Source organism: Lathyrus oleraceus, chromosome 7 (genome assembly GCF_024323335.1).
Source record: "Lathyrus oleraceus cultivar Zhongwan6 chromosome 7, CAAS_Psat_ZW6_1.0, whole genome shotgun sequence".
Classification (NCBI taxonomy): domain Eukaryota; kingdom Viridiplantae; phylum Streptophyta; class Magnoliopsida; order Fabales; family Fabaceae; genus Lathyrus; species Lathyrus oleraceus.
Genome location: NC_066585.1, coordinates 75,882,589 through 75,909,849, shown reverse-complemented (window position 1 = coordinate 75,909,849; position 27,261 = coordinate 75,882,589). Strand labels below are relative to the sequence as shown.

The 27,261-nt window shown below is 35.5% G+C and overlaps 2 protein-coding genes across 2 annotated transcripts; both read right to left on the bottom strand.

The window, feature by feature from the left end:
• Window positions 1-4,226: 4,226 nt before the first annotated feature.
• LOC127105782 (probable beta-1,4-xylosyltransferase IRX10L) lies at window positions 4,227-7,835 on the bottom strand. Its single transcript, XM_051042988.1, has 4 exons — window positions 7,386-7,835; window positions 5,806-6,194; window positions 5,441-5,682; window positions 4,227-4,921 (listed from the first exon to the last, which is right to left on the bottom strand). Exons 1-4 carry the CDS (start codon window positions 7,489-7,491, stop codon window positions 4,408-4,410), a joined length of 1,251 nt encoding a protein of 416 aa, XP_050898945.1. The 5' UTR covers window positions 7,492-7,835; the 3' UTR covers window positions 4,227-4,407.
• On the bottom strand, window positions 7,557-11,475 carry LOC127102117 (protein MAIN-LIKE 1). The gene is made up of 3 exons (XM_051039530.1): window positions 11,290-11,475; window positions 10,772-11,204; window positions 7,557-7,567 (listed from the first exon to the last, which is right to left on the bottom strand). The coding sequence occupies exons 2-3, from the start codon at window positions 11,118-11,120 to the stop codon at window positions 7,557-7,559; spliced, it is 360 nt and encodes a 119-aa protein (XP_050895487.1). The 5' UTR covers window positions 11,121-11,204; window positions 11,290-11,475.
• Window positions 11,476-27,261: the final 15,786 nt, after the last annotated feature.

The window sequence follows — 27,261 nt, the reverse complement described above, 5'->3', positions numbered from 1 at the left end:
GCTTGTTTGAGTCCATAAAGTGATTTCTCGAGTTTAAAAACAAAATTTGGGTGAACTGAATCATCAAACCCAAGAGATTGTTTGACATATACTTCTTCACAAATGACTCCATTTAAGAAACCACTTTTAACATCCATTTGATAAAAAAAACAATATCATGATTAATAGCATAAGCGAGAAGAAGTTTGATTAAACCTTGCAACTGATACAACGGTTTCAGAGAAATCTATACCTTCTTGCTGACTGTAGCCTTGAGCTACCAGTCCAGCTTTGTTTCTTACATCCTCTCCATGCTCATTCAACTTATTTCTGAACATCCATTTTGTTCCAATGATGTTCTTCTGATGATGTTTGGGAACCAGATCCCACACAACATTCCTTTGAAACTGGTTCAATTCTTCTTGTATGTCTATAATCCATCCATCACCTGATAAGGCTTCATCAACAGAAGTTGTTTATACCATGGAGATAAGTCCCGGTATTGACTGTTTTTCTCTTAATGCAGATCTTGTTTTTAGAGGACTATCTTTATTTCCAATGATCAACTCTTTTGGATGAAAAAACCTATACTTGAAGATCTTTTTGAATTGTGCACCAACTTCTGAAGGAGCTATAGCTTCAGATCCACCAACTTTTGGAGAGACTTCTGATATATGAAACTATGGAAAATTTTCAACTAGCTATGACATTTTACCGTCAGGCCTTTGTCATGAAATTTGATATGTATAGACTCTTCAACCATTCTGGTTTCAAAGTAATACACTTTGTATGCCTTTGAGCGTTCAGAGCATCCTAAAAAGATACCCTTTTGTGCTTTGGCATCAAATTTCTTCATATATACTTTGTTGTTTAAGATGTTACATGTACGTCTAAACTAATGAAAATAAGAAATGTTGGGTTTTCTTCCTTTGAATAACTCATATGTTGTTTTGTTTAGAATAAATTTAATGTAGATCTTGTTCTGAACATAACATGTTGTGTTTACAACTTCTCCCCACAAGTACCCTGGCAAATTATTTTCATGAATAATTGTTCTGGCCATTTCTTGTAAAGACGTGTTCTTCATTTCTACAACTCCATTTTGTTGTGGATTCTAGGAGAAGAGAACTCGTTGAGGGTTTCATATTTTTCACAAAAGTTTTCAAATGGTTCATTTTCAAATTCTCCTCCATGATCACTCCTTACTTTTAAATTTTTTGACCCCTTTTCATTTTGTACTTTAGTAAAGAAGACACTAAACACATCATATGACTCATCCTTGGTTCTGAAGAATTTAACTCAAGTCCATCTACTAAAGTCATCAACAATGACAAACCCATATTTCTTCTCATTGATTGATGTAGTGTTAATAGGACCAAACAAATCAATGTGAAGCAGTTCTAAGGGTCTAGAGGTAGAGACAATGTTCTTTGTTTTAAAAGAGATTTTGTTAATTTTCCCAATTTGGCATGCTCCATAGGGAGCATCTGAATGATAGTTAAGATTTGGAAGCCCCTTAACAAGTTTTAACTTACTAAGCTTGAAGGTTAATCTCTGATTATCATGACCTAACCTCATCTGCAAATCCATTTTTCATCATTCACTGATATAAGGCAAACTACCTTCTGAGCATACAATTCAGAAAATTTGATTTTGTAAACATTGCCTTTTCTCTTACCATTGAACACTACAGACTTATCAAATTCATTCATGACTGTACATATGTTCTTATTAAATATTACTTCATAACCACTATCACAAAATTGACTTATCCTAAGTAGGTTAGGTTTCAATCCATCTACCAATCAGACATGATTAATAGATAAAGAGGAGTTACCAATAGTATATATCCCAACAATCTTCCCTTTTTGGTTTCCTCAAAATCCAACAGTTCCTCCCTCTAAGAGGGAGGGTTTGAAACATATGCTTTTCTCTTGTCATATGTTGTGAGCAGTCACTGTACAGGTACCAGGACTACTGCTTTGCTTCTCCCTTAAGCATACTTGTAAAAAAAAAATCTGATTTAGGTACCCATAATCTTATGGGTCCTTTAGGATTAGTTCTTACAGGTTTTCTCTTATTTTATACCTTTGTTCTCATATAAAAAGGTTTAGAATCATTCAAGACTTTTGGTTTGAAAGTTTGTTGTCTTAAATGAATCTTGACCCTGGGTTCTGAAATTTTAAGAACTTTATGACCTAATGCCTTAGGTTCTGGTTTCTTCAGAACCTTTGACTTCAAAGTTTTAGGTTTTGTTGACTTTAGAGCCTTTGACTTTAAAGTCTCAAGTTCTGGTTTCTTTAGAACTCTTGACTCAGCAGTTTTAGATTCTAATTGGTTTAGAATCTTTGCATTGTTAGAGTCAGGTACAAAATAGCAGTCTAACCCTTTTTGAGTAGATTTAGAGGAGGAGGTATTTGAGGGTTTAATCAAGGTTTCAGTCCTTGGATTAACAAATTTTTGATAATAACCCAGACCTTCTCCTCTGCTTCTATTTACACCATAAATCATTGATGCAAGTTTGGTTCTTTGATGGTCAGTTAAGATAAATTCTTGTAGAGCTATTTCATGTTTATCAAGAATTTTATCAGATACATCTTTAACAAGAGCACTAATGACATCATGACAAATACATTTCACTCATAAACTCATTACACAAAAGTACATTTATAAACCAAAGGCACACAAAATACATAAACTCATGACATTTGCATTCATAAACTCATGACAAATACAATACACTCATGACAGATAAAATCCCAACCTAAAAATACATTGTTACAAAAACAACATTTAACATTAAACTCAAAATCCCAACCACAATGGACATTTTAACCATCCTCTAATGTGGATAATCTGATTCTTCAATTTGTAATTTATCTTCTTTTGCCTTTGAATCTTAAAATCCCTTTCATCAACAATCATCATCTAACCACTTGAAGAAATTACAACCTTTACTCATATGATTTATCTAATTTCTACAACCCAAAAAATTCCCCCCAAAATTTACACTATTCATGTTACCCACAGTACGAATGACACATTCATCTTGGCAATAACACCTCATCCTCTCGTTTCTACAAATAATAGATCCAGCTATTCCAACTTTGACATTGTAGAAGATTAAAACCCTAGAAACACAACTTTAAGATCCAGAGAGATAAAATGAAACTTGAAAACAAGCTTGATTATAACGTATATGCAAGCAAAGAAGATGAGATTGAGACTAGAATCAACTTGAATCAAAGACACAAAAAAAACTTTCTAGAAACGCGTTTTGATATGTGAATGAAAGAGTAAGCATGTTTGATACAAGTGAAAACCTTAAATAATAGTTTTGTAATCCTTTCGTTGAGTCATTCTATTGTGCATTACCTATTTGTCACGCCACGTTGACGAATTTTAACATTTTCTGAACAAAGTTAACGGAAGAGGCCAATATTGCTAACATAATTAATTTTAAGGAACTGAACTATAATCTTTTTTTTATTAAGGGACTAAAGCGGGACTTCAAATTAACTTAAGGGAGCTCATGACTAATTATGCAAGATAAATATACTTAATTTTAAAAATTGGTGATATTAACCAAACATTTATATCCTAAAATATAATAATAGACACTTTCATTTCTTCATTGAAATGAAGAGGATCATTACTATTTAGTCAAACTACCTTTGCCTTCTTTTAACACTCATTTCCCCTTATCATTTTCACTTTGCACAACCATCAAAGTGGTGGGTATATCCTTCCAAGAAAAAGTAAAAAAGACACACTTTTGATATTTTGAAACTCTTTGAACTTGTGTTTTCTATAGTATTTTCTATCCCTTTAGGAGAATAAGATTAGATATAAGTAAACTTCAATATAAAAACCGTCTAAAGAAAGACAAAAGCCAAATGTCCTATCACAAAACCAAGCTATCTACCACCCTAGCTAGAGAATAAACTAGAACTATGTATTATCACCAAACTACTATCTTTCATGAGAATCAATGTCTAAATTAAATAAAACTCCAAGATAATCAAATGGAGGCTTGTATCTAAATCCTACTAAAATCTAAATGTTGGAATGAGTTCCGTTTCTTCTAAGCAAGACAGATTTGGCATTTCTTCCTAACATAACCGTATTCATACACACACAAAATATATGAAACAAGTAACTTAGAGAACTCATTCTAAGTTTTACCAAAACAACAAGAATAACTCTTATATTCTAATGCCCTGACACGAGAAAACAGACACTCCTACTAGGGCAGCAAAATAAGTTGCATTAGCATACTATGAGATCAATCATGTTGCAAATTATGAATTGTCTGTAAAAATATTCAAAATTTACAATGTAAAAAAAAGCACCTTGGTTACCTACCCCCTATGAACATTTTGAGGAGGATTGACCAAGATTTATAAAGAATCATAATGCCTACTACTGTTACCAAGGTTTAAGGTCACCAACAGGGCCGGCAGTCCAATTCAACCTCTTCTCCCCTGGTTTCAAGAACACACTTCTGTCATGCGGCAATTTCCGTGCAAGTCCATTTAAAACTTGATGGAAAGCGTCTCCAGATTGCGCGGGTTGAGGGAATAACATTGCCTGCTTCATAGAAGGATTAGCAAGCAATCTTTGCTTCCTTAATATAACTTCTGGTGGGATCGATGTGAGTATGGTATCCAACTTAGGAACATCCTGTTCATCAACAAACACCCCGATCTCTTCCCATGGTATTGCATCGGCAAACGGAAGAACAATATCATCTGCAATAATAACAGGAATGCAACCAAATACCACAGCTTCAACCAATCTTGGGCTCCAAGGGGCCCATCCAAGTGGGCATAGACAAAACACAGCTCTTTGCATGTCCTCGTAATATGTTGTTGGATGCTCGGTCGAAATGTCAAATAATGGATTGTCCTTAAAGTTCTCCCAGACTGCTGCTCTTGCTCCTCTGTAAAATTTAAAAATTACAGCCAGTCAGGATTATTTGTTTTGTCATCATAACATCAACGCATGCACCAAAACACATGCATGCATACTTGATATTCAATCAGAATTTTAGAATGAACTAATTATGACCCTAAATATTGAATACTGTAAATCTCAATGTACATCACCATCAATTTCAATAACTCCACTAAATACAACAATTATATATTTATATAAATCAAAATTTTCAGGTAAGTGCAATTCATATAGTAAAAGAATGTGTGGATATTGATGCGTTGGGGCGTGAGTTCGAATCCGCAACACCCCTCCTTTCTGCACTTAAGAGTGTGTGAGTTTCACCACTAGACTCTTTGAAACAAAAACTAATGATAAAAAATATATCAAAATCACTCCGTATTGCTTTTCTGGTAAAAGGATACCGAGCCAGCATTCTTATTTTTGTGCATACATAATATTATAATAAATAAAAGGATGCGTACTCAAACCCTCATTTGAAGTTTGTATCGGTAATAATATCTACCTTGCATAGTAACCACCTTCGGGGTCATTTCCAACATCATAAAACAGTCCTCGGAAGTACACAAAAATTGACCTGGGAGTCTTATCAGGAATCAAGTGGGTATGCATTTTCTGTGGCGGAGCATAAGGAGGAATGGTAATTGAGCCATCTTTCAAGCACACATGATTCCTCTGTCCAAATGTTTGTACCAAGGTGGCACGTCGCAGCAGTGGAAGAATCCCTCTTTCAATTGCCTTCTCTTCCTGGAACAAAATAATAAAAAAAAGGAGCATGTTACATGATATATGTGCAGTATTGGAATGCTCAAAGTAGCACTTAGAGTGATATGAACAATGAATTTTAAAAATTGTATTCTAAACTCATACTTGGTAATGAAAACAAGCCGCAAAATCATGGGGAACCACAAAGAAATGATCAGCTCCCTCTGTTCGGTTCCAATAAGGCCAGTTTGAAGAAATAAGTTGTATTGCACTTCTCATCATTCGTGGTGACTTAAAGGGTAAAGGGAGGCCATTTGGTGTCAAGTCACAGGTGGTGTATACAGGGGTATAAAACCAATCAGCTTCTTCAGGATTAAGGGTTCGGACAGCGCTAGATAAGATAAACCGGTGCATATAGATCTCAGCAGCAAACATATGGGCGAGGCATCTCGGGTCCTTTTGAAGAATTTTCTTATTATATTTACTTGGAAGTTCGTAAACAAAAACCTTCAACCTTCCGACCGGATCATCTTCCAACACATCACCAGCGCTACCTACAATTTGTTCAACTACAACATGAGTATTTAATAAAATGAAATATTAGTTTAAAATAACTACATTCACACATAGAAGTTAAAGAAACGAATTAGAACCTATTGTATTTCCAGAAACAGAATTGCTTAATGCAAGTCCTTTAAAAATAAAAACACAAGACCGCTTATGAACACTTTAATACTCCAAGCAACTAAGGATGTGCCCCTATTCCAGCAACTTCCCCAGTTAACTGTAATCCAAACTGATGCTAAATTCGTATTCCCTAAATAGAGCTGTAGCGAGTTGATTTATTGTATTCATAACATTTAAAAATACAAATTCTTGGGTGAAAACGTTTATATTTGGGCCATCAATTTTCTCTTTACAGGGTTTATAAGTTTCGAAAAGGAAAAGACAGAAGTAAGGTATTATCACTGAAAGGTCGTCAGCAGTTTGCATGGGTTTCAATCTTTAATATAATTTATAGTTTCTGTTAGTAAACCAAGATAAAATCTCCGAATATGAGATGGAATCACGGAAGCAGCGGAATTGCTCATACTTTGATTCTGCGGTAAAATTGGAGCTTAGGAGCCAGCAAAAATGCACCAGGGTTCAGCAAGAACTCTTTAGAGATTACAAATCTACACCAATCTATTGAAATCACAGAGCCTATAGACATAAGCATATCGATAATATATCCTTCTACGAGGACGTGTGCACCATGAGGTGGAGTAGGAGCAATAAACTTCACAAAATTCAAGTTGTATGCAACATCTTCCAAACTCTTAAACTAGTTTCCAAAATTGAGCCCAGGGATTGCATAAGTTAGGCATTACAGTGTCTAGAGCCCCTGCCAATACTTTATAGTAACTCTTAACATGATTGAACATAATCTAAGGAAATATGCTAAAGCAAAACCGGACCACAAAAAAAAAAGTTCTACCAAAATTGTAGTAAAAGTATCTAACTAGCAAGCTTGGCACTTCAAAATTCAGATCTTAAAATTCAATGCAGATTCACAGAAGATCCAATGCTTTATCATTGAAATTACAACATTTCAAGCTAAATAAAATCAACAATCAATGCATCAAATATCATAATCAACCTAAATCAAAACCAGATCTAAATAAAACACATTCATGAAAACCATAACTTCATAATCAAAATACTCAAAACCTCAACAATAGATAGCCAAATCAACAAAAATCTACCTGAAATTCTTTCAGTAGGCTGATTCCTACGAAGCTCAACAGCATCAATTGAAAAGAGAAAAGCAGCACAAAGAAGCCCCCAAAACCCCAATTTCCAAGTACCCATTTTTCCGTTCACAAAAAACAGAACAAACGTTTGATAGGGAGAAGAACAACAAAGGTAATACTCTGCTACTTGAATTCTTCAAAACAAGTAAAAGTAAGTAATATAAAGAAGTGAAATTGAATGAAGAGAAGAAGGTTACGATGTCATACGGGAAAGTAGTTGTGAGGAAAGGGAAATGGATTTTGCTGTGAAGCAACAGAGACAGATTAGAAGAGTGAGGAGGGAGCAACGAAGAAGAGAGAGAGGGTTTGAATTGAAGAAACAGAGTTGAAAATTGAAGAGTGATGAAGAAGATGAAGGTGAAAATGGTTTGTGTCAAATTTGATGTGAAGTCAATTTCAAACAACCATTTATGCACCAACTATTGCTTTTTGGGTTAAACTTCTACTTTTTTTTTTTCTTTTTTTTTTAAAAATTTTTTTATTGTGTTTTTATTTTTACTATTTTACATTTAATAGGTTGATGCTACAATAATCTAGTCTTTTTATTATACATTACTCAAGTTTATCTATTTTTAAAATAAAATGGTTTAGAGCTTTCCTATTACAAGTATTTAGTACATGTATTTTTTTGAAATTTTATAACATTTTTTTAAACATGTTTTCTTATAGAATTGAAAATGAAATGTTAAAATATATATATCATCATCACTACTATAAGAAAAAAATTTAAAAAAACATCAATTATCTCATAAGTTTTAAAAAGTTTGAATAGTTAATTGATCCATATAAATTAAGTGTTTTTATTTTTCTTTTATATATTTTTTTTTTCAAAATTACATTAGAAGTTCTTTAAAATATTATTTTTTTAATAAATTCATCATTTTATGTTTGTTTTATAATAATTTGGTCTTTTAAATTATTATAAGTTTGTATTATTATCATTTTTTAATAGAATAAAGGTGGTAATTATATATACAATTACTTTTAGTAGTATGAAAATGGTGAAATACAAAATTACCGTCACACACTTTTAAATAATCAAAATGTGTAAAAAATGATGTAATACAAACAAAATTTAAAGGACCAATCAATTAAAAGAAATAATTTAAAGACACTCTAATGTAACTTTGTCTATATTTTTAATAAAAATTTTAAATGTTGAATCTTGTGTGATTTTAATCTTTAAAATTAAAATTTATAGAAAAATCTGCAAGTTTCATGTGGATTTTAAATTTAAGGATTCAAATCAAAAGAATTTTAACATTCAAGAAATAAATAAAAATACACGTCAGTCCCATCCCGCATTCATTTTTTTAGGACGATACAATGTTTTAAACTCACACCCTCAACAAATTATTGGCTTTTGTGGGATGAATTTTAACGGGACATATATGTTTGTTTGTCGAAAATTTCTCAATTTTATAAAAAATATTAATTTTATCCTTGTATATTTTTTATTAATTTCTTTTTTTTTTAAATACTTTTTAATTTTTATTTTGTATTTTAGAAAATTTTGTAAAAGAGTTTTAATAATTAATTTTTTTTCATTTTTTTCATTTTTATTTTATATAATGGAAGACTTAAGTTAATTAAAAAAATGGTGGGATAGATCGACATTAATTAGATTAAATGAGAGTTGATAGAAGATTCAATCATTGATAGCATCGTTTCTTTATAATTAAAAAAATCATAAAAATTTGAGTTAAATCTCTTTTCCTCCCAAAATATTATTATATAGTATTTTGTTATGAAAATGAAAGTAACACAAAGTATTTTATTAAACTATTTTTCTTAATATAAAGGTTCCGTGGAAAAGAAACGAAGACAAAGAGAAAACTATGAGAATGTTTGTTAGAGTTGACATTCAAACTCAAGTTTTATTGATTACTCATAAAATATTTTAGAAAATTTTACCTTGTACCCCTACGATTAATCCCATACCCCTACAAAAATTTAAAAATTCTCATTTTACCCTTAATTGGTTTTAACCAATTTACCATTTCATTTTTACCATTCAGTTGAAAATTCCAAAAATTACACTTTCACACCCCTCGCACCGGAACACTTGCAAAAAGACTTCCGGTATGTATTTTTCCAAACCGGAAGACTTTTGGGAAGACTTCCGGAACACAAAAAAAACAAACCGGAACACTTAAGGAAAGAGTTCCGGTTCACATAAAAAAATTTCAAAAAGAAATTTGCATACCGGAACTCTTTGGAGAAGAGTTCCGGTTTGCTTTTTTTGTGTACCGGAAGTCTTTCTTTAAGTCTTCCGGTACGTGTTTTTTTTTTTGTTTTTTTTAATTTTTTTTTTTTTTTTTACAGAAATGGAAAATCTTCCCAAAATATGTGTAGATACTACTGATGCGTTTATGACGACGGAAAGATTTGGTACACGAGAAGAGGTTATCAGATGGATTAAAGAGGTTGGAATCGACAATAAAGTAACTGTTATTATCAGTCGTTCAGATACTGAAACGGGGAAGAGAGGGAGAAGTAACAAAATAATATTTGGCTGTGATAAAGGTGGGAAACACAAGATTAGTGATAGTGGTACCCAAAGTGCGTCCAAGAAATGTGGATGTCCATTTAAAATCAGGTCGACTCCGGCGAAAGATGGATCTGGTTGGAAGATTGATGTAAAATGTGGGTTACATAATCATGGTTTACCTGATAGATTAGAAGGTCATTCGTTTATTGGTAGGTTGACCACAGATGAGAAGCAACATGTCGCTGATTTGGCAAAGAGACATGTAGCACCTAGAAACATTTTGCTTTCCTTGCAAGACAAGTTTCCTGAGAATGTCACTCGTATTACGCAAGTATACAAGCATAAGAGTGTGATAGAAAAAGAGATAAGAGGTCCAAGGAGTGAGATACAACATCTGTTTAAGCTTATTGAGGATGCAGGATATGTGTATTGGAGTAGAAAAAAGGATGACTCGGAAGTGGTGAGAGAGATATTTTGGGCACATCCTGATTCAGTGAAGTTGTTGAATATATTTCCGATTGTGTTAGTTATGGATAGCACCTACAAGACAAACAAATATATACAACCTTTGTTTGAAATTGTTGGCATGACATCCACTGAGTTGACTTTTGCTGTTGGATTTGCATATATGGAGTCTGAGCAAACAGAGAATTTTTGCTGGGTATTGGAGAAATTAAAAGAGTTGTTTGTGAAGAAAGACATGTGTCCACAAGTGATTTTGACAGATAGAGATCTTGCTTTGATGAAAGCAATTGAAGTTGTGTTTCCCAACTCGATTAATTTGCTATGTAGATTTCACATTAACAAAAACGTTGGTGCCAAATGCAAACAACATGTGGTGAATGACCTGCAAAAACGAATATATCATATAACCACTCCAACTTGTAATACGACCCCCTGCAGCTCCGAACATGTGACTGTGCCTGACTCTGTGACACTCCTAGGTAGTCCACAGCAAGTTCAACAGCTAGCTCTTCAGTCACATCCTGAGGACTCCAAAAGATACCCCTAATGGGCAAGTGAAGTAGACATGCGACATCATCTAAAGTAATGCTCATTTCACCAAACGGCATGTGAAATGAAGATGTCTCTAGATGCCATCTTTCCACAAATGCAGAGACAAGATTTGTGTTTATCTTGTTCAGACTCGTTCTCTGCAGTGAAGCTAAACCGGATCTAGATACCCAACTCTCCATCTGTGGTGGAAGAGCCAATGGAACCCTAGAATTCAACTTCAGTCCATGTCCGGCAACCTTCAACTCTTTCTTTGGTCCTCTTTCCTAAAAACAATTAAAACACATATTAGAAAACAAATTATAAAATATTCAACTATTATTCATTTTCAAATATAGTCCGTTTACTTACCTCACCGAACCATATATGTCGAGCAACATGATGCTCGTACTTCACCAAAAGCGATGTATCGTACGGCCCTCCTGGATATCCAGTCGGCTCAGCTGCAGCTGCAGATGAAGATGCACCCCGGTCTAACGTGCGGACTGGAATCCGGCCATCTGCACCTCTTCTTCGAACCACTGCAAAAATAATGTAAAAAAAATAATTTAAAAAAAAAAAAAAAAAAAAAAAAATTACGTACCGGAACACTTCAAAGAAGAGTTCCGGTACACATCATCCAAACCGGAAGACTTGAAGAAAGTGTTCCGGTATATAAGTATACAAACCGGAAGACTTTCTAGAAGACTTCCGGTTCAGTGTCCAAAAAAACAACAAATCGGAACACTTAAGAGAAGTGTTCCGGTATACAATTTTCAAACCGGAAGACTTACTCTTAAGTGTTCCGGTATACAATGCAAAAACGCCAAAAAAATTTCTTCTCCGGAAGTCTTCAACGAAAATGGTAAAAAAATTTTGAAACGGAAAATATACCCTATTTATATGAGGGTATTTTGGTCAAAAAAATTTAAATGTAGGGGTATGGGTACAATTGTAGGGGTATAGGGTAAAATTTTCCATTTTATGAGTAAAGTATCCAAAAGTTTGAGTGGTACTTGGGAGCAACTTAATATTCACTCTTCTCCAAACTTACATTATATATAAAATCTCCATTTTTTATCATAAATAGTTTTAACAATATGATTATTATTGTATGAAAAAGAAAATTTATGAATTGTTGTAAAATTATCATTCACTAATAATATGAAAAAGAAATTTTAAAAAAATTAAAATAAAAGAGAGAATACTAAATAAAAAAGATATAATAAAAAATAATACTAAAGATTTATTAGTATTATGAAATGAAGTAAAATTTAATACAAATCTTTTTTCAAATCGACTTATAAAAAATGGTAAGTATTATATATTACTACATCTATTTTTTTTCATAAGTTGTTTTAGAAAAAACGTAATTATTTTTATATAAAAAAATAAATAAATTATATTTTTTTAATAAAATTATCCTTCGTTAATGATATTAAAAAAATTAAAATTTAAAAAATTGAATAAGAGAGAATAATAAAAATTTAAGAGTATAAAAAATTATTATGATAAAATAATTTAGTATTTAGTATTTTTTTTAGAAAAACTTACAATATATAAATAAAAGGAATAACGTAGTCTATTTTTTTTCCAAATACATATGTACTCCATCCATTTTTTATTATAACTAAATTTTAATTTTTTAGATTTATTGAGTAACTGATGTATCTGGTCTATATATAAACTAGATACATTCATTATTCAATGAATCTAAAAAGTCAAAATGTGTTTATAATAAGGAATGAAAAACTATGTTTTATAGTAAAACGATGATGAGAGAGGTTGTATTGATGCACTGTTGTGGTGGTCCAAGGTTCTGAAGTGGTGGAAAGAGATTGATTGCAAGGTTAACACTTCAAAACTCAAGTTATTAAGAGAGTGAGAAATCTAATGCCAATAGGAACTGAAATTTAAATCTGGAAAATGGCTCGCTAACTCCTTTAAATAAGAGAGTTACTTAACAATTAAATGTGAGAGTGAGCACAAGATACAAAAGACTGTTAGATGTATCTGAATAGTGAGGATGAGTTTTACGAGTGAGGTGATCTTGATGGTGTGAGGCATATAATTCGTCTATCACCGTCTTGTTTTGTCTCCTTATGGGTGTTAAACCTTTATGCTTTTTGGATGTTCCGGTTAGCCAAGAACAGTTATCCCCCAAGCCATTATCTTCTATTATGTAGAGCAAGGATTTGTAATGGATGACTTCTCCCAGGTACGAGGTCATAAAGTGGAGATCCCTGATGAAAAGTTATCGTTCTTGGGAAGTGGTGAATTTGAATAGTGTTTTTACGTGGCATTGTGAGGTACGGAGAATGATTGATAGATATCCCTTATTCTAGCTAGAAATCACACTTTGCCTGTGTCTTTCCAACAATTTCAAGTAAATATTAATCATTGATGGTGGAGAGTGACCGCACGGTCCTCAACTTTTAAAATTTTGTCTATCGATTTCATTTTCACTTTTTCAGTCTCCTATTTGAGCTACAGGGTTCTCGCATTTGAGGTTTTTTTCCATCTTCTTCGTTTAACCATTTTAGGGTTTCTGAGACATTGGGTGCTTTGAACTTGTTCACCTCGCTCGTTGTTCGTACATTCGTTTCCTAACATCTTTAATCATGGTGATTATGTATGTTTCAACCAAGAAACCCGATAAGGACATTTCAGGAGTTTGGGTAAATTCATAGATATCTAAAGTTGTTTCTATTTTCTATAGGTTATGATTGATGTGCGTCCTTCAAAAGATTTGGGTGCTTTCCACCCAGATGAAGATCAAAGGGTTTGTGGTTAGTATGGTGGATGCACGATCTTGTTCCATTAGTGTATGTTCTCTCTCAATGGTTATTGTCTTCCTTTCAATAAGTTCGAAGTCAGTTTTCTGAACCATTTACTCATTTCTCTCTTGCACTTTCACCCCGTGAGCTGGCCATTAGTTAAGGTTTTTCAGCACTAGTGCAAACATAAAGATATTAAGCGACTTTGACATTGTTCTTCCATATCTTGAAAGAACAAAGCGCTTCCAAATTTTTGAATGGTTTTAGTTTGGTTTCATAAAGTCAAAGTATCAAATACTTTGAGACTTTCTCTGATATTGTGAAACATTTAAAGGCCTGATTCTTCCTGGTAGTTCCTCTTAATAATGAGGCCCACTTGAAGACTTATCACTTAGATCCGAAATTGTTTCTACGTACACATATCTCTTTTGCAAATATTGGACTCAGGGTCATTTTTTAACTAGGGACAAGATGTACTGCTACCGAAAGGAATATTTATCTGAAGAGGAGTTGTATTTAAAAGCCTAGTTAGTGTCCTTCTGTTAGGAGTTTGGTTATATAGGGGGTGGTTTTGTTGGATTTGGCCTCTAATACCCGATTAAAAAGGTGCATTCAGACACGCTGGCTTGTGGATGCCAAATCTAAAGATGAGAGGAAGAAAATCTTTAGTGGGTGACTTTAGAATTTCGTCCTTCTTCCTCCCACCTTTTGATCTCTTTTGTTTTTTTGCAGAGGCCATGAAAGGTGAAGATGCCATATGGCAGTTTGTCGCATTGCAAAAAATACACAGCCTCCACCGAACTTTATTTATTCCAAAGGAAATGGGAAATATCGATAAAACCCCTAAAAGAAAAAGAAGATGGTCTTAGCAACCAAATTCAGGTTCGGGAGTCGATTATGAAGTAATTTTTCCTATGCAAAAGGCATAGAAGCCTTGCAAAAGTCAAGCAAAGGAGAGATATGTTCTTCTCATGCGAAAGGCACATAGTACTTACAAAAGGTGAGCCAAGATGAAAGCTTGTTCAATTCATAACGAAAAGGATACTTACAAAAGGTAAGCAGTGATAGGAAGTAACATTTTTCTCATGCAAAAGGCATAGATACTTGCATAAGGTAAGCGTAAACCAAAAGGGTTTCTCTCCATGCAATAGGAATAGGAGACTTGTAAAAGGTAAGGGGGACTGGAAATAGAATTCCTCGTGCAAAAGGCCTAGGAAACTTGCAAAAGGCAAGCGTAAAGAAGATGACATTTCTCATGCAAAAGGCAGAGGGACTTGTAAAAGGCAAGAGAACGACATGATACCTCTCAGGCACAACGACGAAGATGGAGTTCTTGAAGAGTGGCTATTAATCAAACTGCCAAACATACGTCGGGTGTCTAAATAATCGGGAAGGGAGTAAGTCACACGTCTAGTCCTTTATTTTGTACTCAAGATGCAAAGAGCAAGTACAAATAATTTTCTCGTATAGAAGGCAGAGAGAACTTGTAAAAGGCAGGTGAGGAGACATAACTTTCTCGTGCAAAAGGTAGAGAAAACTTAGAAAAGGTAAATGGAAACAACATAATATTTTCCGTGCAAAAGACAGAGAAGACTTGCAAAAGGCAATGAGGCTGATATATCCCTTGTGCAAAAGGCCGAGGGGACTTACAGGTTATTAGTTATGAACTGTCAATTGGTTGCATTACAGGTTAGTGTTATGAAGTGGTACAGGTCAGGGATGACCATTGCAGGTCCACGGTTTTGTAGAGCTTGTGAAGTTGTGGCTTTGATTAAAGGTCAGCTGCAATATGCTTATTCTGTAATGTTCCTGGTGCGGTAGAGTTGTCTTTGATTCATTGATGTATGGTTTATCATTTTGTACTGTTGTTTACAACTTAGAATGAATGTGCCTTGCAGGGTTAAATGGCTTGAATGAGGCTTGGAGTTGATGTCTATTTCAGGGCCATTTACAGGTTCATTCCAAGGTCTGCAATTGGTTTGTAATGTTGCATTTTGAAGGTGAGAAAAACAAGAAAGGGGGGTTTGAATTGTTTTGGAAAATAAGCGCTTTTTCAGACAAAGACCACACAAGGAATTTATACTGGTTCGCTTATAACACAAAGCTACTCCAGTCCACCCGGCCAAGGTGATTTCGCCTTCAATAAGGACTTAATCCACTAATCTTGAAAGATTATTACAACCAACGTCTAAGAGAAAGATCTCTTAGTCCTCTCAAGTATGCAGACTGCGCAGAGTCACTTGAGGAAATATAAAACAGCTTAGATAAAAACAAGGTTTGTAATCTAGAGTGCTTCTAGGATAAAGCAAGTATTACAGTAGTAAGAGCAAATAGAATGTTTCACGTTCTGAGCAAAAACTCGTGAAAGATTGAGAGAGAGAGAGAGAGAGAGAGAGAGAGAATGTTTCGGTGTATTCAGGTGTGTCTCTCAATGCTGTTTGCTGTCCTTTATATAGAGGTGAAAGGACCGTTGAAATTGATGGCAGATAATTTTGTCTTGATTAGGAATCAATGCCATAACTTCTGTTGTTTCTTGCCAAAACAACTTTGTCTCCCTGAATAACTTCTTTCCAGTAATAGTTCCTTTCCATTTAAATTCGAAGTTGACGTTATTCTTTTTGAATTGGGAAATCCATTATCAGAGTCTAAGTAACTCTGTTAATCTGAGATCTTGCTGTGTGGCTTCAGAGCTTCTGATGATTTTGATCGCTTAGAGTTCTGATGGTGACTTCAGATACTGTTGTGAGTTTCTGGAATTTGATATACCATTATTCAGAGTCAGATCTTCTAGAGCGTACTTCTTCTTCAGATGCTTCTGATATTCTGATCTGCTGTAAGCTCAGAGTCAGAACTTCTAGAGCGCATTTCTACTTCAGATGCTTCTGATCTTTTGATAATTTGTATCTGATTTGATTCTGAATCTGATGACGTAGTCAGATTCCTTTTAGAGTCCTGCACACTTAGAAACTTTTCGTTAGAGTGCCATTTTTGGTTTCATCCTTTGTTATCATCAAAATCCTAGAATCTGTTGTAGAACAATTTTTGTTCTTACAATCTCCCCCTTTTTGATGATGACAAAACAAACTCAAATGACAGATGAAACATTGAAAAAAGCTTTATCAGATCAGATAGAAATGAGTTCCCCCTGAGATAGGCTAGGGAGTTTAGAAGTTCTTGCTAGAGCTTCCAAGCAATGAAGTTTCTTGATACCTTCTGCAATTTTCTTAAGTCCAGTGTTAGATGAATTTATTTTAGATAATAGTATGTTTGCAGAGTGCTTAAGGTATTAGGCAATTTTTCATCAGAGCTATTTGATTTCTCCCCCTTTTTGTTAGAATCAAAAAGACTTAAACAAAAAATAAGCAGGAAAAATATATATTCAGATAAGAGAAACAGAACATCAGAGATAATGACAAGAGAAAAAAAACATCAGAAACAAGGATAAGCAAGGCAAAAAGCAAAAGATCCTAAATGTCTAAGGGTTGGGAGGAGGAGGCATTCTCTGAAGCAGTTGATTCAGCAGGTTCTGGATGTTGGCGTTGACAGTATCCTGTTGATCCAGTCTGGCTCGGACTTCCTTCTGCTCTTTCTGAAGTTCTTCCAGCGTCCTGAGAACCAGGGGGCAAAAGAAGAAGACTCCCCCTGAGTCAGAGCATGTTGTTCTTCAGCGACTTCAGCTTCAGCAGCAGCAGCAGCAGCGTCAGCTAGAGCTTTAGCTTTAGCTTCCCTTGCCCTTTTGATTTCTTCTTCTCTGGCTCTTTCTTCTTCTTCCCTTCTGGCCTTTTCTTCAGCTTCTCTGGCCAAGCGCTCTTGTAGTCTTGCCTCAGCGTCTCTGATGAAGTCGTTTCTGACTTGCTCAGAGATGTGCTTCAGCTTGAAGGCCTCAGATGTCATCCAGCCAATGACCCTGTTCCAGTGTGTCCTAACAGAGTCAGGATCATCACTGATGCCAGAGTTTACGGTCAGAGACTTGACCTTTTGCACTGAAGCCCCTGCAAACAGCATAATGGCTTCCTCTAGGGTAGGCAGGGAATGTTCTGGTTCAGATGTTTGAGGTGGAGAGGTTGGAGGGCTTAGGTTGAATGTTTGAGGTTCAACGGAAGTGTTTGGAGGGGTAATGTCAGAGGTATGGAGGTCAGAGGGTTGAAGTTCAGATGTAGTGATGGTTGGTTGTTCTGTGGGTGGTGAGGTTACTTCAGGTTCAGGTGGAGGTTGTTGTGGTTGTTGGGAGTTACGGTTTAGAGATTGAAGTTGTGCTAAAGTGGGAGAAGCGGGGTCAGAGGGTTCTGTGTCAGAGGAAAGGATAAAGTAGGGAGGTGATTCTGGGGCTGAGGATGAGGAAGTGGTTTGGTTTAATTCTTCAGCTTCGGATAGTGGTAAGAAGGTATTTGCAAGATTGAATTTTGGTAGAGGTTGTTGTGTTCTGATTGTGGAAGGAGGGGTTTCAGATGTGGTGTAGATGGGTGTTGGTAGAGGAGTAGAAGAAGCCAATTGCTGATCAGAGGGAGTAGTAGAGGCAGACTTACCAGAAGATTCTTGCAGAGGCGCTGGAGGTCTTGATTCAGAAGATTCTCCTAGCTTTGCTTTCTTCGCTCTTGAAGACTTCTCAGATGGACCTCTTTTGAACTTCACGAAGTCTGGGGCTGAATCTGGCAGATCGTCTAATCTGAAGTCTGAGATGTCCACTCCTTCATCCTTCAGACGTTGGAGATAGTGGAGGATTGCCTCTTTGGGTTCATTCTTGTAGAACCTTGCTAGACCATTTGGCATATCCCTCTGATCTTTTAAAGCTTCCCAAGAGGTGTCCAGAGTAGGTTTGACTTGAATCTTCTTCAGAATCCCCATGCTCTTCAGATTTCTGGAGTTCAGAGGCCTTCCAGTTTCTATTGCCATATCTTCCATGAGTTTATGTTTTTCCAGATGATCTACGAGCCCATTTTCTATCAGTACATCTGATAGAAGTCTTCCCAGAGGGATGTAGGTTCTGGGTTTCATGTTGTTCCTGGTCTCCCGTACGGAGTCTCTGAGGTATTTGAAGAGGAGGGCTGGGAGGCAAAGCTTCAGACCCTTATGAATACAGTACAGCATACACTTCTAATCTGTATTGATGTAATCTGATGAGTTGGATGCTGGGCGATGATGAATAGTTCCCAGAATGATCTTGAGCCACACTCGGAGATTCTGATGTAGTTCTTTGTTCTTTGAGGGATTGCCTTCTGTGTTGAGTTTGAAGATGGTGGGGTTGATTTCATGAGCAATGTACTTTGCCCTAGGATTGATGTTGTAAATCCTTCTTCCTCCAGCTTTCTCCATGTTCAGCAATGAGGCTATTGATTTTTCAGTAATCACGATTTTTACCCCTAAAACGTAGGAGACGATGAAATGGTCGTCAACGTCAGTAAACCTCCAGAATTCCTTGATGAGGTTTGGGTAAACAGGACCATAAAGGCGTTGAAAATAGTTTTCCCAACCTTGATGATGAAGTTCTTCAGTTAGGTCTACCCCATTCCTCTTCATGTTGTTGAAATCCACAAGTGATTCACACAAAACATCCAGTTTCTCGAAAGGAGTTGCAAGATTGATATGAGGCTCACGGTCAAGAATATGAGGCTCCTTGTACACTGGTGTTATAGTTACGCCTGTAACTGTTGGAGTAGGAATGCTTGTGCTTTGAGCTGCGTTGCTGGAGTCCATTTGTTGAGAATAGTTGAACACGGATTGTTGTTGAGAATCCATTGTTGATGAGGAACGAGATGAAGATGAACTGCTTGCAGAAATGCCTGAGAGAGCTGGTTTGAGAAAGTGAGTGAGAGTGAAGTGTGTGCACAATGTGAGAGAAGTGTTTATATACTAGAACGAACTGCATGCAAAACGACACAAAAATCAGAGTTTAGCACAAAAACCAAGTTAGCACGCTTAGAGGGAGAAATGATTATGGCTCATTAATGAATGTCTAATCCCAACAGTATGCACACTGCTCAAGGAGATCTCAAACGTCTGTCCTTTGAATTTCTTCTGGACAGCTGTCTAGAAGTTCCAAGGTTAGACGTAATTCACTCCACATGTTGATGTATCTGATCTTCAGGAATACCAAAGGATTGGTTCCTGGAGATTTCTAACTCAGATATCTTCTTAACTTGGTAGAAGTATCAGAGTCAGAGGCAGAAGCTCATTTGTTTATGTCAGAGTCTCATTTTACATCTTCAGAGGCACAATTTATTCAGGGCAATTTTGAATGTTCAGATTCTCTAAGATAAAAAGAAATCTATCTTCAGCTAGAGGTTTAGTAAATATATCTGCCCATTGATGATCTGTATCAATGAACTTCAATGTTACTATCCCTTTCTGAACATAGTCTCTGATAAAATGATGTTTTATTTCAATGTGCTTAGCTCTGGAGTGTAAGATGGGATTCTTACTTAAACAAATGGCAGCAGTATTATCACAAAAGATAGGAATGTTACTCTCGAAGATTTGCAGATCTTCTAACTGATTCTTCATCCAGAGCATCTGAGTTGTGCACAGTGATGCTGAGATGTATTCAGCTTCTGCAGTTGATAGAGCGATAGTTGACTGTCTTTTGCTGGCCCAGGATATAAGATTGTTTCCTAGGAGCTGACAATTTCCAGATGTGCTTTTTCGTTCCAATCTATCTCCTGCGTAATCTGCATCACAGTAACCCGAAAGTCTATACTCTGATGTTTTCTCATACATCAGGCCCAGGTTAGGAGTTCCTTTCAGATATTTGAAAATTCTCTTAACTGCTGTTAAGTGAGTTTCTCTAGGATCTGATTGGAATATGGCACAAAGACAGACACTAAAGAGAATATCAGGTCGAGTAGCAGTCAGATAGAGAAGGGAGCCTATCATACCACGATAGAGCTTCTGACAAACCTTTTTACTGACTTCTTCCTTTTCAAGAATGCATGTTGGATGCATGGGAGTCTTTGCAGAGTTGCATTCAGCCATGTCAAATTTCTTCAGAACATCTTTTATGTATTTGCTTTGATGAACGTACGTGACTTCTGAAGTTTGGTTAATTTGAATTCCTAGAAAGAACTTTAGTTCTTGCATTAAGCTCATTTCAAATTCTGCCTGCATTAACTCAGAGAATTCTTGACAAACAGAGGCGTTAACAGAACAAAAAATAATATCATCAACATATATCTGACATATCATGAGATCATTGTTAAGGTTCTTACAGAAGAGTGTGGAGTCAACTTTCCCTCTGATAAAATTGTGTTCCAGAAGAAAATTACTTAAACGTTCATACCAAGCTCTGGGAGCTTGTTTAAGTCCATATAAAGATTTTTTAAGTTTAAAGACATGTTCTGGAAAATTTGGATTTTCAAAACCTGGAGGTTGGTTGACATACACTTATTCTGATATATAACCATTAAGGAATGCGCTCTTGACATCCATTTGATATAATTTAATAGAATGGTTAATAGAAAAAGATACAAGAAAACGAATAGATTCTAACCTTGCGACTGGAGCAAAGGTTTCATTGTAGTCAATACCTTCTTGTTGACTGTAACCTTGAGCTACCAGTCGAGCTTTGTTTCTGACGACTTCTCCTTTTTCATTCAGCTTGTTTCTGAATACCCATCTGGTTCCAATAACGTGAGTGCTTCTGGGCTTGGGAACAAGATCCCAGACATCATTCTTTGTGAATTAATCTAACTCTTCTTGCATAGCTGAAACCCAGTCGTTATCTTGAAGTGCTTCATCACAGGACGTAGGCTCGATCAGAGACACTAGTCCCATAGGCGTCTCTTCAGAGGTCCTGAAGGTAGATCTGGTTCTGACAGGTTCGTCTTTGTTGCCCAGAATCAAATCTTCAGATACGTTGATGCGACTTTTAGCTTTCTTTGGGATTACTGGGGAATTAATTTCCTCAGAGTTCTGAGTGACAGTTGCTTCTGGAGTTTTATCAGATCCTGCAAGAGTGATTTTTAAATCTGCAAAATTTTCAACTAGCTTTGACTTTTCAGGGTCAAGCTTATCGTCAAATCTGACATGAATTGATTCTTCCACAATTTTGGTTTCTGTATTGTATACTCTGTAGCCTTTAGAGCGTTTTGAGTATCCTAACATAATACCTTTCTGTGCTTTGGAATCAAACTTGTTCAGATGTTCTTTAGTGTTTAAAATAAAGCAAGAACTTCCAAATGGATGGAAATATGAAATGTTTGGTTTCCTTCCTTTACACAGTTCATATGGAGTCTTTTCCAGAATAGGTCTTATGGAGATTCTATTCTGAATATAACACGTTGTATTTACAGCTTCGGCCCAAAAGTGCTTAGCCACATTCGTTTCATTGATCATGGTTCTGGCCATCTCTTGGAGTGTCCTATTCTTCCTCTCTACAACTCCATTTTGTTGTGGAGTTCTAGGGCAGGAGAAATCATGGGATATTCCATTAGAGTCAAATAATTCCACAAAATTTTTGTTTTCAAATTCCCCACCATGATCACTTCTGACTCTAATAATTTTAGAGTCAAATTCTTTTTGCACTTTGGAGCAGAAACTAGTGAATACAAAGTGTGACTCACTCTTGTGCTTTAGGAATTTCACCCATGTCCAGCGACTGAAATCATCAACAATGACTAGTCCATACTTCTTTCCATTGAATGATGCTGTTTTCACAGGACCAAATAAATCAATGTGAAGAAGTTCCAGAGGCTTAGAGGTAGTAACAATAGTTTTCTTTTTGAAAGATGCTTTTGAAAATTTTCCTTTCTGACATGCTTCGCATAGAGCATCTGAAGAAAACTTCAGTTTAGGTAGGCCTCTGACTAACTCGAGTTTATTTAGCTGAGATAGTTTTCTCATGCTAATGTGGCCCAAGCGTCTATGCCATACCCATTGCTCTTCGTGAACAGACATCAGACATTTCACATTTTGTTCTTTTAAATCAGAAAGATTAATTTTATAAATATTGTTTTTCCTCTTGCCTGTGAATAGGACAGAACCATTGTTTTGATATATGGCTTTACATGTTTTTTGATTAAAGATCACGTCATAACCGTTATCACTTAATTGACTTATGGATAACAAATTATGCATTAATCCTTCTACGTAAAGGACATCAGATATAGAGGGAAGAGTACCATTACCAATAGTTCCGGAGTCTCTGATCCTTCCTTTCTGATCTCCTCCGAAACCTACGAATCCAGCGTCTTTAAGTTCCAGGCTTTGGAACATAGACTTTCTTCCCGTCATGTGTCGCGAGCATCCAGAGTCCAGGTACCATGACTAGTGTTTGAACTTTGCTGCATAAGATATCTGCAACATAAACAATCTTATCTTTTGGTACCCAGAGTCTCTTGGGTCCTTTTTGATTAGTTTTCCCAGAGTTTCTTATAACTTTGGGTTTTCTAGCATTTTCAAATTTTTGTTCTTGTGTGTGTGTATAGTGATATGAAAATGGAGATTTAAGTTGATCACTAGTAGAAGTTTTATCTTCCTTAGGATCATACCCAATTCCTTTTCTATTGTTCTGACTGACTCCATAAATCATGGATGCCATTACACTCCTTCCTATCCCATTTTTCAGAAACTTTTGAAAGGCTTTTTCGTATTTATAAATTATTGTATTTGAAGTTTGTGGAGCTTGAGATAACGCTTCTTCCAGTTTTAAACAATTTTTCTTTGCAGCATCTCTTTGTAATGTTAAAGATCTGTTTTCATCTTTTAATTCTAGAATTGTCATCTCAAGTTTGCCACATTCTTCAAATTTTTCTTCAAGACAACCTTTTATTGCTTTAAACTTTTGTTTTAGTTTCTGATATGAGCTAAGAGTTTCAGACAAGCATGATTCTAGATCAGATCGAGAGAGTTCAGAAAATACCTCTTCAGATTCTTCATCTGAGTTGTCATTGGATGTGGTAGCCATGAATGCTACATTGGCCTGTTCATCAGAGTCAGATTCTGATGAGTCAGACTCGCTATCATCCCAGGTAGCCATTAACCCCTTTTTGGTTCTGAGGGAATTTTTCTTGAAGCTCTCTTTTCTGGAACTGTCTTTCTTTAACTTTGGGCATTCGTTCATGTAGTGACCTGTTTCTTTACATTCATAACAAGTGACATCTTTGTTAGTTTTACCTTTAGACGTTGATTCTGATCGATCCTCTCTGGGTCTTGGTCTTCTGAAGTTGTTGTTCCTCTTTTTCCAGAGTTGTTTAACTCTCCTGGTCAGGAGGGACAATTCTTCTTCCTCATCAGAATCTTCTTGTTCAGAGTCATCTACATCTTCTGTCTCGGCCTGGAATGCTTTGGTTCTGTCAAATTTGCGTCTTTCAGATCTGGACTTTAATGCTACAGACTTGTTCTTCTTTTGAGGCTCATCTTCCTCTAGTTCTATCTCATGGCTTCTGAGGGAACTGACAAGTTCTTCAAGACTGATATTGTTCAGATCCTTAGACAGCTTTAGAGCAGTGACCATGGGTCTCCACTTCTTTGGCAAGCTTCTGACTATCTTTTTGACGTGGTTTGCAGTTGTGTACCCTTTGTCTAGAACTTTGAGACCTGCAATAAGAGTTTGGAATCTAGAGAACATTACCTCTATGGCTTCGTCATCCTCCATTTTGAAAGCTTCATATTTCTGGATAAGCGCCAGAGCCTTTGTCTCTTTGACCTGAGAGTTTCCTTCATGAGTCATCCTCAGAGAGTCAAGTATGTCTTTGGCTGTTTCTCTGTTGGTGATCTTTTCATACTCGTTGTAAGATATAGCATTGAGAAGTATGGTTCTGGCCTTGTGATGATTTTTGAAAACTCGCTTCTGATCATCTGACATCTTACTTCTGGGAACTTTAACTCCATCCTCTGTGACAGGAGGTTTGTATCCATCTGTGACAATGTCCCAGAGATCAGCATCATAGCCTAGAAAGAAGCTCTCAATCCTATCTTTCTAGTAGTCGAATTTTTCTCCATCAAAGACAGGAGGCTTAGCATTGTAACTGTCTCTTTCATTTGTGTGGGTCATGGTTTTTCTCGTTCTGGATCTCTCTACACTGTTAAGTGTTTGATTAGAAAATCAATAACAGAGCCGAAGCTCTGATACCAATTGAAGGTGAGAAAAACAAGAAAGGGGGGTTTGAATTGTTTTGGAAAATAAGCGCTTTTTCAGACAAAGACCACACCAGGAATTTATACTGGTTCGCTTATAACACAAAGCTACTCCAGTCCACCCGGCCAAGGTGATTTCGCCTTCAATAAGGACTTAATCCACTAATCTTGAAAGATTATTACAACCAACATCTAAGAGAAATATCTCTTAGTCCTCTCAAGTATGCAGACTGCGCAGAGTCACTTGGGGAAATATAAAACAGCTTAGATAAAAACAAGGTTTGTAATCTAGAGTGCTTCTAGGATAAAGCAAGTATTACAGTAGTAAGAGCAAATAGAATGTTTCACGTTCTGAGCAAAAACTCGTGAAAGATTGAGAGAGAGAGAGAGAATGTTTCGGTGTATTCAGGTGTGTCTCTCAATGCTGTTTGCTGTCCTTTATATAGAGGTGAAAGGACCGTTGAAATTGATGGCAGATAATTTTGTCTTGATTAGGAATCAATGCCATAACTTCACGGATATTGTTCATACACTGTTCATGTACTGTTCATAATTATTATTTTTTAATTTAAGAAAAATCATTGTTCACCGTATAAATACGGTGAACAGTGTATACGGTGTATGTATTTGGTGTAAAAAGTAGTGTAGGAATAGCATAACTGTTATTTTAAAGATATGCATTACTTTATGAAATTTAATAATTTATTGTCAATATTTTTTTATTAAAATGAATTTTATATTCCTATGTATTATGTAAGTGATGGACCATATTGTTGTGACGTTACTTGACATGATCATTTTGTGATAGAGAAAAAAATGAATATTTTTTAAAAATAATTATAAACTATTGAATTAATAATTCAATTATTAATCTCTATCAAGTGAGAGAATTTAACATGTCAATTGTATATAAATGAGAATCAAATATTATTTCTTAAATATAATATTATGTTATGGAGACTTATATTGAGGATATTATAGTCTTATGTTATTGATGGAAATTTACAACTAATTGTATTATATCCTTAATATTAATTAAATTAAAGTCTCATATTTTTCCGTTGCGTATAACGTAATATGTTTCTCAAATATATGTAGTTATATTTGTAGCATTTGAGTTTTTAGTGAGTTATTACTATGTTGTATAAAATCCTATATTCTATTTTAAATTATATGGATTTGATCTCACTCAAATCTTTTATATGGTCATCATATTATTGTTGGTGCACAAGGTGATAAAGATGAACAATGGAAACAAGAGAGAGAAGAGAGAATAATATCAAACTTTCATTACTCTTAAAATGGTTACAATATGGTTGCACATACACACATTGCAAACAGAACAATGATACTATTGTTCACACCACTCACTTGCTTAAATACAAGTGAGACTTAAGTAGAAATACTAAAATATCCTCTAACAAACTTTGTCTATAAATTTCTAAAAATGAATTAATTCTAACATCATCCCTTAATTCATATTCAGCTTAACCAAAACTAAAAACATCAATTTCATCCCTCAAGCGGAGAAATTGATCAGTCTTGATCGCCTTCGTCAGAATATTTGCCAGCTGCTTCTGGGTGCTACAGTGCATAATTTCTAGTATTCTATTATGAATCTGATTTCTCATAAAGTGATATTTAGTCTCAATATGCTTGCTTCTCCCATGCAACACTGGGTTCTTGGCAAGATTGATTGCAGACTTGTTATCAATCATCAACTTTATAGGCTTGTTTACTTTGATCTTCAAATCCTGCAGTAAATTCAGAAGCCACACAACTTGACATGCAGTTACAACACCTGTAATATATTCTGCTTCACAGGTTGACAAAGCAACAACTGGTTGCTTCTTGGAACACCAAGAAATATGACTTCCTAGAAACTTAAACAAGTGCCTAGAAGTGCTTCTTCTGTCAACTCTTTCTTCACACCAATCAGAATCCGAGTAACTCAGAAGTTCTGAGTAAATTTCAGCACTAGAAGGGAACAAAAATCCATACTTCAGAGTTCCCTTTATATACCTCAGAATTCTAATAACAGCTCAGTAATGAGACCACTTCGGTTTACTCATAAACCTACTCACTATTCAAATGCATAACAAATATCAGGCATGGTATTTGTAGCACCTCAAATTTGCACCTATCATTGTACATACATTTTCATATTAGGTCATAGCATATCATGGTCCATTGCATAGCATTGCATTGCCTCTTTTGCCTCAAGTGCAAGCCAATCAAGAAATTAGGTCAAACTGATCAGGAGATCAATCAGTCAAGCAAGCAAGTGCATTTCTCAAGGAGCCAAGACCCTAGGGTTTGTCCAACAAGTTCACATTACTTGGAGGTCCATTTGAAGTATTTTGGTCAAGGGTTGAAGGCTCAGAGGTCATCAGTTCATACACAGACAGTCAAAAACCCTAGAAAGTCAACAGTCAGTCAAAGCAGTGGATGGTGGTCATTCTTGTGGAATTTGGGCATCATGATCAATAATCAAGAG

What these genes read in the sequence shown, in the direction of transcription:
- LOC127102117 (XM_051039530.1), bottom strand. Translation starts at nt 11,120, where the DNA reads ATGGAGAGTTGGGTATCTAGATCCGGTTTAGCTTCACTGCAGAGAACG.
- LOC127105782 (XM_051042988.1), bottom strand. Translation starts at nt 7,491, where the DNA reads ATGGGTACTTGGAAATTGGGGTTTTGGGGGCTTCTTTGTGCTGCTTTT. An exon ending in GCCTACTGAAAGAATTTCAG is followed by an intron (nt 6,195 to 7,385) that starts GTAGATTTTTGT and finishes AACAAATTGTAG; the next exon opens with GTAGCGCTGGTGATGTGTTG. An exon ending in GAAGGTGGTTACTATGCAAG is followed by an intron (nt 4,922 to 5,440) that starts GTAGATATTATT and finishes TAAATTTTACAG; the next exon opens with AGGAGCAAGAGCAGCAGTCT.